This window comes from Python bivittatus, unplaced genomic scaffold (genome assembly GCF_059951505.1).
Source record: "Python bivittatus isolate LINGU-HERP-01145 unplaced genomic scaffold, Pbiv_v1 ctg000020_np1212, whole genome shotgun sequence".
NCBI classification, from domain to species: domain Eukaryota; kingdom Metazoa; phylum Chordata; class Lepidosauria; order Squamata; family Pythonidae; genus Python; species Python bivittatus.
Genome location: NW_028277030.1, coordinates 50,337,678 through 50,352,625, shown reverse-complemented (window position 1 = coordinate 50,352,625; position 14,948 = coordinate 50,337,678). Strand labels below are relative to the sequence as shown.

Below are 14,948 nucleotides of genomic sequence, written 5' to 3'. Positions count from 1 at the left end.
CCCCTCCAGGTCCCTGACCACAACTTTTCAGAGCTGTCCACCTTTTGGCAGTAATAGGAGAGTTAGAGCTCTCCCGTTATGGTAAAAAGCCATCTCTTCTACTTCTGTTGCCAACCCACAAGTAGCAGAAGCAAAGAGAGGAAGGCAAGCTTTTCATGCCGTTTTGCCCCACTTTTCTTCCCACAGGGAAAGGGAAGTAGAGTGGATGCAGCTCTTTGCATTATTTTAGCATAAAGCCAGACAATTAATGTGCAATGAATTCTAACTGAATGGAGAATTTGGGTGACATAAATCAATCCATATATTACTGTTCCACTTTAGTTTTCCATCCTCCTTTTGGAAGATCTGCCAATTCAGAATAGTAGCTAACATGTTGGACTAGGACTGGGGAAGTCCAGATAGTCATACAAAAAGATGTGACACTGCATAACAAATTTTTCACTGGTCGTGACAAGACCAGGTTCCATGGGGCCATTCTCATACCAGCTTTATTATTTATTGGCGATGGGACATTGCTGTTTGGGCTTCTCCAACACCATTTTGCCTCAAGGGTACATTGAGTGCTACCAGTTGCAGGCTCCATCCTTCACCTCTATTACCACAGGTCTCAAACGGCAGTTGACTCTTTGTTACATGGAAATGTCATTCTTCCATAAGATGGCTAAATCCATGTCAAAAATTTAAAAATGCCCCATCTACAGGTTGGTGGGGCATAGGAGGGATGTGGGATGAACCAGGAGAAAGCTCTGAAAATGTGCCTACAAATCCTTCCCAACCAATAGGTTGTTTTTCCCTTTTTTTTATTACAGGGAATATTGATTTTGATGTAGGTATAGTGATCTTCAGAAGGTCCATATTCCTGTGACAATTTATCTCTTGGCTCTCTCGTCAGAGGGACGTAGCAGGGATGTGGGTGATGCAGGAGGAAGAGAGCTCTGTGCTTAAGGGTGCGAACCATCTTTTGCTCCACCCCACAACCTCCCACCTCCCACCAGCCTGTCAGCTGGGATGGTTCTCGTGACAGGGGAATAGCAGCCTCCCCAAAAGACTCGGGTTTAATTCAGCAACAAGAGAGGTTACTAAGCCCTCTGTCTCAGGCACACGCCCACAGACCCCATGTAATGGAAAGCAGTCGACTGTCTTTGCTATTGGCAGCTGACACAGAGAGGGCGGGAAAAGGAAGCCAGGGCATCAACCAATCGCTGCACCGAAGCTCTCCCACGTTGAGTCTGTAGGGACAGCAGCGATCACCATCCTTAATTGTACGTTTAGCTGTGGCCGCTGTGCAGTTTAGGTTGACGTGCATCCTGCCAGCTCAGCTATGGCAGGGCAGAACAGTAATGGGACTGGGCGAAAGGGCCTCAGTGTCCTCATTCGACCAGGGAGCTTTGAGCCAGCCGGTCTCTCTCAGCCCCTTTTTCCGCGTAGGACTGTTGTTGAGGGGATTCAATTAGAGAAAAGAGCCTCCTTGAGCTCTCCGAGAAGGACAGAATAGAAACGCAATGCAGAAATTAAAGCCCCTTTTCCATGCTCAGTCTTCCCTCCTTCCGGGCTGCGAGGAGAAGACTCCTTCTGCCTCTTTCGCTGCCTCTCCCACTCGGAAAGGGCCAACCAGTGAAAGCCGCGACACTTTGTCCTAAGAAGAGGCAACGTGGAAAAGCGGCAGCGCTTGCCTGTCTCTCTCCTCCCAGCTGGCGCTAAAACCAGCCCGCCGAGCACGGAGCAGCGGCGGCTTCTTTTCCTGCCGCCCTTCACTTTAGCAGCCTTCGCTGCAGCTGAACCGGACCCTCCTGCCCCTTTCCAGAGCAAGGCAGTGCTCCGGCTGCCCAGAATCGCATTTCCCGCTCCCGACCTCCCTTAGCGGCCTCTGGGAGGTAGCAAAGGAGAAGGCGGCGCAGCTTCAGGAAGAGGGAGGCGGGGAGGGAGGAAGAGGCGGGCCGCCGCTTCTGCTACCAGGCCGTGGTCCTGGTAGGGCCTCTTGCTGGCGGAGCAAGAAGGGGGACCGGAGCCCCAAGAGTGGAGACCGTATTTGGCTGGCCCCTTCCCATGCAACTTCCCCGATGTCAGGCGCGGCAGCGGCGGCTCGGCTCTGAGCGGCGGCTCCCTTCCTCCCCATTCAACTCTCCCCTTCTTCTTGATCTTTTTTTGTTTTCCTTTTGCTGCTGGGGCGCGACTCCCAGGCTCCGACCCCGGAAAGGCCGCGGCCTGCCCGCTCAAAAAAGGGAAAGGGGGTCCGCGGCGGCTTCCGCGTGAGTCGCAAAATGCCGAGCCGGGCCCCCCCGGCCTGGGTTCCCCGGCGGCCCCAATAAAGCCCGGGCGGAAGAGCCTCGTATGAGGCTATTCCGCGGCCCAGGGGGTGCCTCCGCCAGGCCCTCCTTCCCCTGCTGTGGTGGTTGCTGAGCAGAGGGGCTGGAGACACAGGCTGGCGAGGAGAGCCCCTCGCGGTCCGCCTGGGTCCCTTTCGCCCCGTCCCCCGTCAGACGCGCCCCCCGCTTACACCCCGTGGGAAGGGAAGGCATGTCTTCTCCCAGCTCCGTGGACATGATTGAAACCCCCCCGGTGCTCAACTTCGAAGAAATCGACTACAAAGAAATTGAGGTGGAAGAGGTGAGTGCCCCAGGGAGGGTCTGCAGTGGTGGGAGGGAGGGGAAGCTTGTCATTGGGGTCCTAGACATAACTCTGCTGGAGGAACTCCTATACGTCGAAGAAACTTCGTTTGGGGATGTATGTGTGTATCTGTGGTCCTGACTTGGTAGAAATGTCTACTCTGTATATTGGGAATGTCTTTTGAAGAAAGGTAGCTTTGCAGAAGTGCCACAGCTTAGGGATGCCATGACGCTAGGTTTTTCTCAATTGTCCCCTGAGATGGGCACAAAGCCAGTTCTTCTCACTGGTGATAAAAAGATATTCGGGATAGGGCAGTGCCACAAGTGTGAAATGTTGGCCTCAGGACAGAGAGACCTAGGTTTAAATTCACACTTAGGAAGCTCACTGCGTAATAGTGAATCTCTACTGTCTCAGTGTGAGAGGAAAATGGACTTGAAATAATGCAGCAAAACCACATGTCCACTGCACTTTATTTAAGTGCCAGGGCCAAGCCTTTGTACTAAAACCTAGTTTTGAAGGTAACCTGTTGCAAATTGCCATATGGTATGATTGAGCAGACCAAAAAACTGCATATTGCCTTAAATAGTCACAGCTCATATCATGTAAATGGTTTCATCTTGCAGTTTTTTGCAGCATATAACTAAAACTTGTAATTTTTTTTCAAGAAAAGCCTGTTATATTTAATGTAATAAGAGCAAAAACAGTTGTTTGCCTCTAAGGAAAAATAAAAAACCTCTGGAACTAAATGGCCAAACAGAAATTTATAGATCATGCATTGCCAATAGAATTTCGAAAATCACCTGGGATAAACTCTCATAACTAAGATAGAATTTTTAAGTCCTACTGAAATAAGTGGGAACTGCTTAAATATATATTTGCATATTGGTTTCATCCAATTCAAAATGATTCCAAAGCTATATATGAGTAGATGTTTTTTCAGACAGATCTGATCAGTACCTCCAAATCCCTTTTCTACAAGGAAAGTGATGCCAAGGAAGTCTTTAGTAATGGTGTAAATATCCATTCATGCGTGTGAAGTCACACTTAAAGATAAGCTGCACTGTGCAGATCTGATAGTAAGTATTTTAAAACACTGTACAGTAATTTGGAATTCATAACTGACATAAAAAAGCCATCCGTGATCAACAATACTGCATATGGGCAATTTCTACGTAAAATAGTCTACTTGGATTTTTTTTTTTAAAAAGCTTTTCTTATATACTGTTATTTTAAAAGGTACAGATTTGGCTGATTTTAACACTGTTAAAACTTGCAGCCTATACTGTTAACTTACACTGTTAATGTTGTTAAAATTATATGTTTGTATTATAAATCACTTTAAATTACCACAGATTCAGAAGCTGGCTAAGAAATGCTTTAAATAAATATATATAGCCCTATAACTTCTGTTTGCCAGTTGTAGTACCTTCTCTATATTGAATTTGGAAATGTTAGTATCAACTGAACCCATATGAGGAAATAGTATCTTAGAAAAATGTAGTTATACTACATTTAAAAAAAAAAGCCTATGAGGCTTTATAATAATGGTATTCCCAATAAAATCCTTTTAATTTGTATAGCAAAAGCTCTTATGGACCATATATTTTGATGTGTCAAGTCTGATGCTCCTTTTGTTGTAAAGACACATCCCTATGAGATATTTTTGGTGAGTATATCTCATTAAACTCAGTGGGACTTAACTTTTCTATCTGGGCTGTATGAGATGGTGGCTAGGTACACACATCATACTAACTTGGATTTCATTTTGTATGACGTGAGAACCAGGCCACTATTGCTTGCTCAATAAATTAAGCTTAAACCTTAGTTTAGTATGAAATGTGAATATAGTGTTAATTTCACATTATGAGTTGCAGTTTTCCATATGCATACAGTTTGATCCACAGTGAACAGTGGCTACCAGTAATTAGATATTTTTGTGTTAAGCTTCTGTACTGCTATGGATAGGAGGGAAGGAAAAGGCCTTGGTTCATAAATTTCCAGATTGTTCCTCTTTTAAGTTTCTTTTCGTATATGTTTCTAGACCTCCTAACAGAATCCTGCAAGTTATTCAGCCCATCAGCAGTGTATAAAAGCTTAAGTAAAACTTCATGATTTTTTTTGCCTGCCTTGGACTACAGAAACTGGAAGTTGCCAAACACCTGGCAGGCTATAGTGAAGAGCTTTTCAATGTTGATGAGTTATAAGTTGTACAGGCCTTTTACAGAATATAAATATGTATTTTTGTATGACATTCTAGAATGTTAAAAGGATTAGTGGAGGCAGTGCAAGTTGTTTTTGATAGTTACTTCAAAATCTCCAATTGCCTTTTTATTTAGGTTGTTGGACGAGGAGCCTTTGGAGTAGTTTGCAAAGCAAAATGGCGGGGAAAAGATGTGGCCATTAAGCAAATAGAAAGCGAATCTGAACGAAAAGCCTTCATTGTAGAGGTATAATTTCACTTTAGAATTTGTTCAAATGAATCTAATAGGTACCACAATATTTTTTAAAAAAAGATGTACAGTGAAAATTATACTGTCTGTAAGCTGCAATTAGTACTGCTATTTTATTCATGGATTTATACAGGGGATGATTTTTTATATATTGTGTTTTTGGAAGGAATTCAGGTATGGGTAAGAGAGTTAGCTGGCAAGCACAGTTCAAGAGATCACTGAACTGCAGGCTCCCTAAGTTCTTTCTCAGTTGAGGGATATTTTGTAAGTGATCTCAACATGGACTCAAATAACTGCAAGCTACCTCAGTTAGATTAGTAGTGTTCTGTCAATTGAATTAATATTTCCCCTTTTATTTTCCATATGTGCAGAGATCAATCCTCTCCTAGAACTGAACATTTGTCATTAATTTTCACAGAATTTATGAACATGAAACATAGAGTATTTTATATATATTATCAATAACAAATGTCATTTATTCAGTGACTCCATTTATGATCACCCATGAGATACCTGAAATTGTTTGAGCAGCTTATCCACCAGGAATAAATCATATTGTCTGTATACCGCTTAATATCTATGAGTGAGCTACCTCCTTTCCATAAAACCTGGTTTGACTTTAGATGTTTTAAATTAGTGTATTTTTATAGTGTTATTGCTAAATGAGTTATTGAGCAAAGGTGTTATTTAAAAATACATTAAATAAATAAAAATTGAATATGTTTAGGTTGACCTTTAGGGCAGAACTTTCTGATGGGCAGTACTAATGTATACCTCTTACACTTAAAGCTAGGTAATAAATACTGTTTCTTTCTGTCTAATACTAATGTGCACTCTATTATCATGCCATACAGTTAATATTCTGAAAGAATTAGGGCTATGCTGTGCTTTGGATTTGAAAGCAAAAAGTGTTTCAAGATGTGCAGAGGTGGAAATATAGCACCTGTCTGCAACTCCTTAGAGCAGTTATGGCTATATCCTTTCTATGGATTGTACAGCTGCCTGCTCTGGGATCCTGGGAAAATACTTATATATACAATTTACAGGCTGCCCAAGTTCCAGCAACTTTGAATGGCTTACATTTAAAAAGTAAAAACAAAACACAAAAAAGAATGATGAATTGACCCAGAAATAATATACTATATAACAAAAGAAAATATATCCAGCAGGGGCTCAACCTTTGTTGTGTCCTAAAGTCTGGGGGAATAACTAGGTCTTTAATAACTTCCTGAACATGACACATCTGGATCTCTGCGGGGATATCATTCCAGAGGGCAGGTGCTGCAACAGAAAAGACACAGGTATTCTTGGTTTAAGGAGTTGCAAATAGGGTCTGTAGTTCCATCTCCTTTAAAACATTTTTTTTGCTTTCATAACTGAAGCGCTGCACAACTCTAATACATATATACACATGTAACATTAAGTCAACTATGTAAAGGTTTATTTTGAATCATGTGAAGCAACTTGCTGGATTTAAGGCACTTGTCACTTGTTAGCATCTTAAGCTTACAAATTCAGCTTCAGCACAACACAAATGCTGTTTGCAAGTTGATCTGACTATGTATAATGTTCACTTGAATTTTTGTAAGTCAAAACTGATGTCTTACTATTTCTTTTCTTCCAGCCACAATAGGGACCCATAGTTTACATTTTCTCCATTTATAGAAGACAAGAATCAATCCTTAACTTTGTTTAAATCCTCAAAAACAGTGAGAAGAATTTTTGCTGCTCTCAGTGCCTCCAAAGTTCATCAGAAAGTAATGGAATGAAGTATGCGCCTTCCTTAAATCTTTTGGAAGTCTGAGAGGTGCCTAGTTCAGTCACTTGCTCTGTGCTTGAGCTTGCAGAAGCTCAGAATCAGAAGTACTGAATGAAGTGAAAGGCAAACCCTCCTGTCTTGAAATTACCTGCCCTTGAGAGGAAGGAATGTGGTCTGTCATTTCTGCTTGACAAGAAGCCAAGGATTCCTGCCCTTCCAAGTTCTCTGCAGGAAATTTGTGGATGTAGGAGAGGCTTTCTATGTGATGCTGTAATTTATGAAGCAGTTGTACTAAACAATTATCCCAAGACAGACTTGATAAACACATTTCTGGAATCAGGTATAGAACCTGATAATTATATCCTGGTGCTATGGTACGCTCCCAGCATAAAGACTGGATCAGTAGCAGCCAAAAGGTCACAGGGAACAATGTTGAACTAAAATGCAAATCAAGGTAGTATCATCATAAGTACTTAACAGTCACATCTGATGAATTATCATAAACGTGCCCAGTTAAAGAGTGGCAATTTGACCAAGCACCTTTCAGAAGTTCTTTTAAAAAGGTAGCCAGTGCAGCTCTGAGTAACTTAAACACGGAACTGAAGTGCAGCTCTTTTCTATATGCGTGCAGAATATTATACATCATTTAACTAGTTTTTATGATGAGTTATACAAAGAAAAGCTTTATGTAAGAGCCTTTAAATACGTTGCTTTTTAAAATTTCAGCTTCGACAGTTGTCACGTGTGAATCATCCTAATATCGTCAAGTTATATGGAGCTTGTTTGAATCCAGTAAGTAGCAGCTTTTGGACTCTGCAGTCTGTTTCTTTAAGTGAAATATCTGTCTGTTTTAGTTTTATTGGGCTTGTTTACAAATTCTACATTGAGTTTTTCCCATTTTCATTTATGAGAAAAGCATACCTTTTGCATTCAGTTTGAAGTAAACAGGTTTCCCAGTTTCCATCCCATCTTTGTTCCATGGGTTTGATTCAGTGTGCTATACTCTATTCTGGTTCTAATTTAAATGAAGAACTTCTAAAATTTATTTATCAGCATGCATAAATGTTAATTGTTGAAACATATTATAGATGAACACAAGAGTATTATGGGGATTTTTAATAAGTGTTAATATGCATAAGCATTTGTGTGCATAAATAAGGCAGAAAAGAAGAAGTGAAAAATAGAGCAATTACAGCTCTAATCAACACTGTACATGTAGCTATTTCTGCATAGTCTCAGGATTAAAACAGAACTATATATTGCTATATTAAGATGGGAGCATTTCATAAGAATGCTAAACACTTCTAACTTTTGCTTTTGCTTTTTTCCTCATTAGGTATGTCTTGTAATGGAATATGCTGAAGGAGGTTCTCTCTATAATGGTGAGCATCATCTTTGAACTGCATTGTCTAGAACACTGCCTAAAACTTTGCCATCCCATTTTATGCTGATGCATTGTATCTTTCTTATTTATTATAATAATTTTATGACACTGGTTACTGTGGGTTGAATTGTATTGTTACTGTTAACAGCTTTTGTTAACCATCATGGTCTGGATTTGCAGATAGATAAATTCTTAGCCAATTCAGGCTGTAAGAATCCCTTTAAAATAAGGCTGTCCCTTTTTTTTTTTTTTTTTGTGGGGAGCTGAAAATCTGAGAGGCACCCTTGACCTTGTAATGATGCATCAGCAGCAGGTGACATTGAGATAAAAAAATAATTCAAATGTCATTAACATTCTCAACAGGTACTGCAAATCAGTTGGAGTACAAAGAAGAGGGAAGTCAGAAATGAAATATTTACCTACTGTATAGTGTGTGTGTGTACACTGTATAATATATATATATACACACACACACACACACACATACACACACATACATACTAATATGAGTATGTATATGTATGTATAATATGAGTATGTATAGTAATTAGTAAAAGATACCAAGCAGAGTATTTTAAGTTGTTTCTATCATATATATATATATATGAGAATGAATGAATGAATGAATGAATGAATGAATGAATGAATGAATGAATGAATGATAGAAACAACATAAAATACAGATATACAAATATCTATATATTTGTATATCTGTATACACTGTATCATTACTAAATAAAGTTTAATTTAAAAACAAAGTTAGCTAAAGTTCTAGTTAATTGGATTATTTTCTGGTCATGTATTTAATCATTTTCCATTTTAGTTGTAGTGAATTTGTAGCAACCTTTGAAGGTCTCTGATGGGTGCACCCAAGATTTTTTAGGGGCCTCAGGTTGGGAACTTCTGTTGTAGAAGCATAGGAGCAAAAAATAACTTCTGTTGTATACTTCATAAGTCGTAGAGCGCATTTCAGAAGTAGCATCCCCATTTTGTATCTACTGTAATGTACAATAAAATTCTTTTTAGTTTGTACCTTTGTTTTTCAGTCCTACATGGTGCTGAGCCTCTGCCTTACTACACTGCTGCACACGCAATGAGTTGGTGTTTACAATGTTCCCAAGGAGTAGCATACCTTCACAGCATGAAACCGAAAGCACTCATTCACAGGGACCTAAAACCACCAAAGTAGGTTTTCAAGAATTCTCTATCATTCTTAAAGGCTATTTTCTAATAAGCCTAGAGAACATTGTGATTTGTAATAGTAACTCTCAGATGCAATGTAAGTTATTTCAATATTATGCTGCTATTCTACTATATTTCATTAGCGCTAAAGGGTATAACTTGCGCTGTAATAACTTACTGTAGGAGATCTAAAAGCTTGTTCCTATACAATATTGTGAATATTAAAATTAGCAACAATGATGTACTAGACCTTGATAACCTGGGAATTTTCAATTAAAATATGAAAGGAAGAATTAGTTACAGAGGAAATACCTTGATAAAGCTCAGGTCGTTACAATGGGCATCTGTGATCTGATAAGAAGCGAACTTACCTTGTTTGTGAAATACACTTTTTTATTATTATATTTATCTAGTCACTCTGTGAGACATATTTTCTGTGTGGCTCACCAAAATAAAAGCAAGATTAAAATACAATATAAAATTAGTCTTTTAAAAGTAAAAGAAAAGTTAAAGCTAAATAAGGAGCAAAATAGTTGTTCCTTTAAAATGAGTCCTGGTCTTGATAACATTGCAATTACTTGCTTCTGCATTCAGTAACAAATAGGTATAAACCTGGTAGCTCCATTCAATTTGATTTAAGAATGCATTAATTACTGGGGCTTTGCAGTGCACTGCAGTGCTTTGGAAATAATACATTAGAAGGGGCTTTGGAACATGTGAGAACATGAATGTACAGTGGGGCAAAAAAGTATTTAGTCAGCCACCAATTGTGTAAGTTCTCCCACTTAAAAAGATGAGAGAGGCCTGTAATTTTCATCATAGGTATACCTCGACTATGAGAGACAAAATGGGAAAAAAAATCCAGAAAATCACATTGTCTGATTTTTAAAGAATTTATTTGCAAATCATGGTGGAAAATAAGTATTTGGTCACCTACAAGCAAGCAAGATGTCTGGCTCTCACAGACCTGTAACTACTTCTTTAAGAGGCTACTCTGTCCTCCACTCGTTACCTGTAGTAATGGCGCCTGTTTGACCTTGTTATCAGTGTAAAAGACACCTGTCCACAACCTCAAACAGTCACACTCCAAACTCCACTATGGCCAAGAGCAAAGAGCTGTTGAAGGACACCAGAAACAAAATTGTAGACCTGCACCAGGCTGGGAAGACTGAATCTGCAATAGGCAAGCAGCTTGGTGTGAAGAAATCAACTGTGGGAGCAATAATTAGAAAATGGAAGACATACAAGACCACTGATAATCTCCCTTGATCTGGGGCTCCACGCAAGATCTCACCCTGTGGGGTCAAAATGATCACAAGAACAGTGAGCAAAAATCCCAGAACCACACGGGGGGACCTAGTGAATGACCTGCAGAGAGCTGGGACCAAAGTAACAAAGGCTACCATCAGTAACACACTATGCTGCCAGGGACTCAAATCCTGCAGTGCCAGACGTGTCCCCCTGCTTAAGCCAGTACATGTCCGGGCCTGTCTGAAGTTTGCTAGAGAGCATTTGGATGATCCAGAAGAGGATTGGGAGAATGTCATATGGTCAGATGAAACCAAAGTAGAATGTTTTGGTCTAAATTCAACTCGTCGTGTTTGGAGGAGAGAGAATGCTGAGTTGCATCCAAAGAACACCATACCTGTGAAGCATGGGGGTGGAAACATCATGCTTTGGGGCTGGTTTTCTGCAAAGGGACCAGGACGACTGATCCGTGTAAAGGAAAGAATGAATGGGGCCACGTATCGTGAGTTTTTGAGTGAACACCTCCTTCCATCAACAAGGGCATTGAAGATGAAACGTGGCTGGGTCTTTCAGCATGACTGATCCCAAACACACCGCCTGGGCAATGAAGGAGTGGCTTCGTAAGAAGCATTTCAAGGTCCTGGAGCGGCCTAGCCAGTCTCCAGATCTCAACCCCATGGAATACCTTTGGAGGGAGTTGAAAGTCCGTGTTGCCCAGCGACAGCCCCAAAACATCACTGCTCTAGAGGAGATCTGCTTGGAGGAATGGGCCAAAATACCAACAACAGTGTGTGAAAACCTTGTGAAGACTTACAGAAAATGTTTGACCTCTGTCATTGCCAACAAAGGATATATAACAAAGTATTGAGATGAACTTTTGATATTGACCAAATACTTATTTTCCACCATGATTTGCAAATAAATTCTTTAAAAATCAGACAATGTGATTTTCTGGATTTTTTTCCCCATTTTGTCTCTCATAGTTGAGGTATACCTATGATGAAAATTTCAGGCCTCTCTCATCTTTTTAAGTGGGAGAACTTGCACAATTGGCGGCTGACTAAATACTTTTTTGCCCCACTGTAGCTGCATCTTTTTCCAGGATCGCACAACTGCCCTTTGCTCCAAAAAAGTACTTTTGAGGAACCTGATCTGAAGCTTTGCACAGCCCTGTTAAGTATTCTGTAATTACATATATATGCAGTGCTTTGATGCTGGTCCTTTTGTCTTGTTATAGTATGACCAGAAAAATACCCAAGACAAAACTACTCATTTGTTTTTATTGGTTCCTATGGAGATATGTGGGCCAGTGTGAAAGGACTGAAATCTAAGAAGGAGAACAAAATGTAGTCCCTTTACATGTGTGGATCAAATAGAATCAGAATTCAGAGTATATATTTATAAATTCATTGAAAGCCGGATTCCGCTCTGCTGCACAGTGGAATAAAAATTCCCTTTTCTCTTCTGACACTAAAGCATGTTACAGTCTTTTGTAATTTCTTCAGTGTATGGCCTCTGTCTTCCCAAACTTACATTTCTGGCATTGTGTTAATTACAAATAAAAATAGTCTACTTCTGTCCTCATAAAAGAAGTATATTGTTTTTAATTACAGTAAAAATCTTATGTCCACTTTTCACTTTTGTATATTTAAATCTACAGATACTAAGCATAAATTGCTTAGAGAAAATTTTCTCCATTTCTTAACACTTCTTTTAGCAATATACTCTAATTCAAAGATGACTAAACAATTCTGTTTGTTTTACAGTTTGCTCTTGGTGGCAGGAGGAACTGTTTTAAAAATATGTGATTTTGGTACCGCATGTGATATTCAGACTCACATGACCAATAATAAGGGCAGTGCTGCTTGGATGGCCCCTGAAGTTTTTGAAGGTAACAAAGTAATTTGAAACTTACTACCATTCTCAAGTGTATTATGAGCATTAGTCATTTTTGTAGTAAGCTATGATACGGAGATTAATTTGATATAGATGTACTTTTTCCTGTTGTATGTAAAGGCATTTCAGAAGCCAGTGGAAAAGACACAGTCAACAGTCTAGTTATAATGTAACCTAAATTGTTGAAAGCTTACAATTTAAATTAATGCAGTTTAGGAATTCTAATTTAAATCACATAGCTGGGCAAGAATGACTCATATATGAAGTAGTGAAGCTGATTCTGTTGTAATGTACTATTGAAGTATAATGTTTTATTAGCACTGGTGTGCCTTTGACTAAATTTTAAAAAGTAAATATGACTTACAGTTTGTTTCAAACAACTAATCTCTTCTTAAGAAATCTTTCAATTGTTATACTAGAAAATTTAAGATATTTTATATTTTTACATTTTCCCAAGCTTTTTTCATTAATCAAATTAATTTGATGTAGAATTTAAATCAAGTGAAAGTTGTACAAAAAGTATTGAATTCAAGATTACTATAAAGCACAGTAGTAGTGGCAATCAGCATATGATCATAAAATTACTCTCTTCTTGAACTTTGAGGTTTGATGGTATGAATCATATTATGTAACTGAACAAAAATACAGATGCTTTTACACTGAATACCATGTGCATGAATGTGTAAATCATTTGATTCATGCCAATACCCTTGCTGTTATAAAGTACATGTTTAAATCAGCCTATTTTATAGTATATTGAAGAATCAATTGTAGAATTGGTTGCAACCAATTTAATTTAGTTTTTTTATTACTATTCGGAGAATACCTGTCATCTTGTTAGTAATAGAGAATGTTACACACACACACATTATATAAATGATCCTTTTCAGGTAGCAATTACAGTGAAAAATGTGATGTATTCAGCTGGGGTATTATTCTTTGGGAAGTAATTACCCGCAGAAAACCTTTTGATGAGATCGGTGGTCCTGCTTTTCGGATCATGTGGGCAGTTCACAATGGTAAGCTCAAATTTTAAATAAAGAACAAGTGTCTTTGTGGGATGTTTGCCACCAATTTTCTATATAGTATTCTATTGTGATGCTAGATGTGCTGATGCAATTTCAGGCCATTCTTTTCCTTTTCGTTTTTTTTTAATTTAAAAATTTTATATGTTGCCCCCCCCCCCATCTTTAGAACATAACTTTGGTTGGCTAACAACTGATTTATAAATAAATAAATATCTCCATAACCAAAGAAAGTTAAAATAATTCAATAGGGGGAAAAAAACATGAAACACAATATAACAAATTCAGAAACAGATATATTGGGCTCCCTTAACATCCTGCCCTAGTACCTGGGGAAACTGGCAGGTCTTAATGGCCTTCTGAAAAGCCACTCTAGACATGCTGGTGGCAAATCTCATTGTTTAAATTATTATTTGCCTCTGTTGCACAGAAGGCAGAGGCTAGGGTTTAATAGGAAAAAAACCAAATGCAAGCCCCTCTTCCGGCCCCTTGTTATTTTACTTAATTGTCACCTGTCTTTTCTTCATGCTTTCATATGGACTGGGGAAAGCTAAATGTAGAAAGTAACACTTTTCTTATAATGGTTGGAATGAAACAGACATTTTTTATTTTGAGTTTGGGGCAAAACAGCCCCACCCAAAATGTTCCATCAGTACATGTCCACGTTGGATCTGCCTCAGAGAGACTAACTGAATATTTTCACTGTTCTGGCCTTAGCAAACAATGATAATTTGAAAAAAAGAACCCCCTCTTTATTCATTCGAAGACCATAAAAATAGTTTGGATGGTGTCTATTACAACAGCTGTGTGCTCTTTCTGTCTCTCTCTCAAAAACATTAGAAGGTCCCCAATGAAAACAGTGTAAGTGGTTGGGGTGGGTTGTTTAGTTTTTGCTTTTTCCCATCTTATGTGCACAATTAGGCAGTTTGCCACAAAAAAGTGCCTGTTTGTGCCATGGTACTATCAAAAAAAATGCTACTCTTATAGGAATAACATTAGCATTCATCAATAAAACAAACTATAAAAAATCATTTCCACTTGACTTCAGTTTAAAAAGAAATATAAGACCTTTTGCTAGGCAGCAATGCTAAACCAACCAACAAAACCAGCTTTTACCTCTCCCCAAGAAGGTGCACAAAAGCACAAACAGAAGGTGTACCTCAGCATATACAAACTGGAGGCAAACAAGTCTTTTTATTTATATAATATATCCTGAAAAATGCAAAGACTGGAACATGAACAAAATACATACACAGTACATTCTTCACAAATACAGTTCATCACTTGAAAAAGTTAACTATATTAGAAATGTTTACGTAATACACACAGTGAATGCACATAAAAGCAAAAAAACAAAAAAAAAACATCAGATAAAACACTACCCATTTGATCTAAAC

At 38.8% G+C, this 14,948-nt stretch overlaps 1 protein-coding gene across 5 annotated transcripts in view; it reads left to right on the top strand.

Moving 5' to 3' along the window:
- The first annotated feature begins 1,910 nt into the window (after positions 1-1,910).
- Positions 1,911-14,948, top strand: part of MAP3K7 (mitogen-activated protein kinase kinase kinase 7) — a 44,564-nt gene continuing 31,526 nt past the window's right edge. For 3 of the 5 annotated variants that reach the window (XM_007434112.4, XM_007434114.4, XM_007434111.4), the window contains exons 1-7: positions 1,911-2,607; positions 4,944-5,054; positions 7,543-7,608; positions 8,153-8,198; positions 9,247-9,385; positions 12,397-12,521; positions 13,417-13,545. In XM_007434112.4, the coding sequence (XP_007434174.1) occupies positions 2,518-2,607; positions 4,944-5,054; positions 7,543-7,608; positions 8,153-8,198; positions 9,247-9,385; positions 12,397-12,521; positions 13,417-13,545 (706 nt within the window). In that variant the 5' untranslated portion in view covers positions 1,911-2,517. Of the gene's footprint in view, positions 2,608-4,943; positions 5,055-7,542; positions 7,609-8,152; positions 8,199-9,226; positions 9,386-12,396; positions 12,522-13,416; positions 13,546-14,948 lie in introns of those variants that run through there. The other 2 variants (XM_007434113.4, XM_015889069.3) reach the window with 2 other exon arrangements.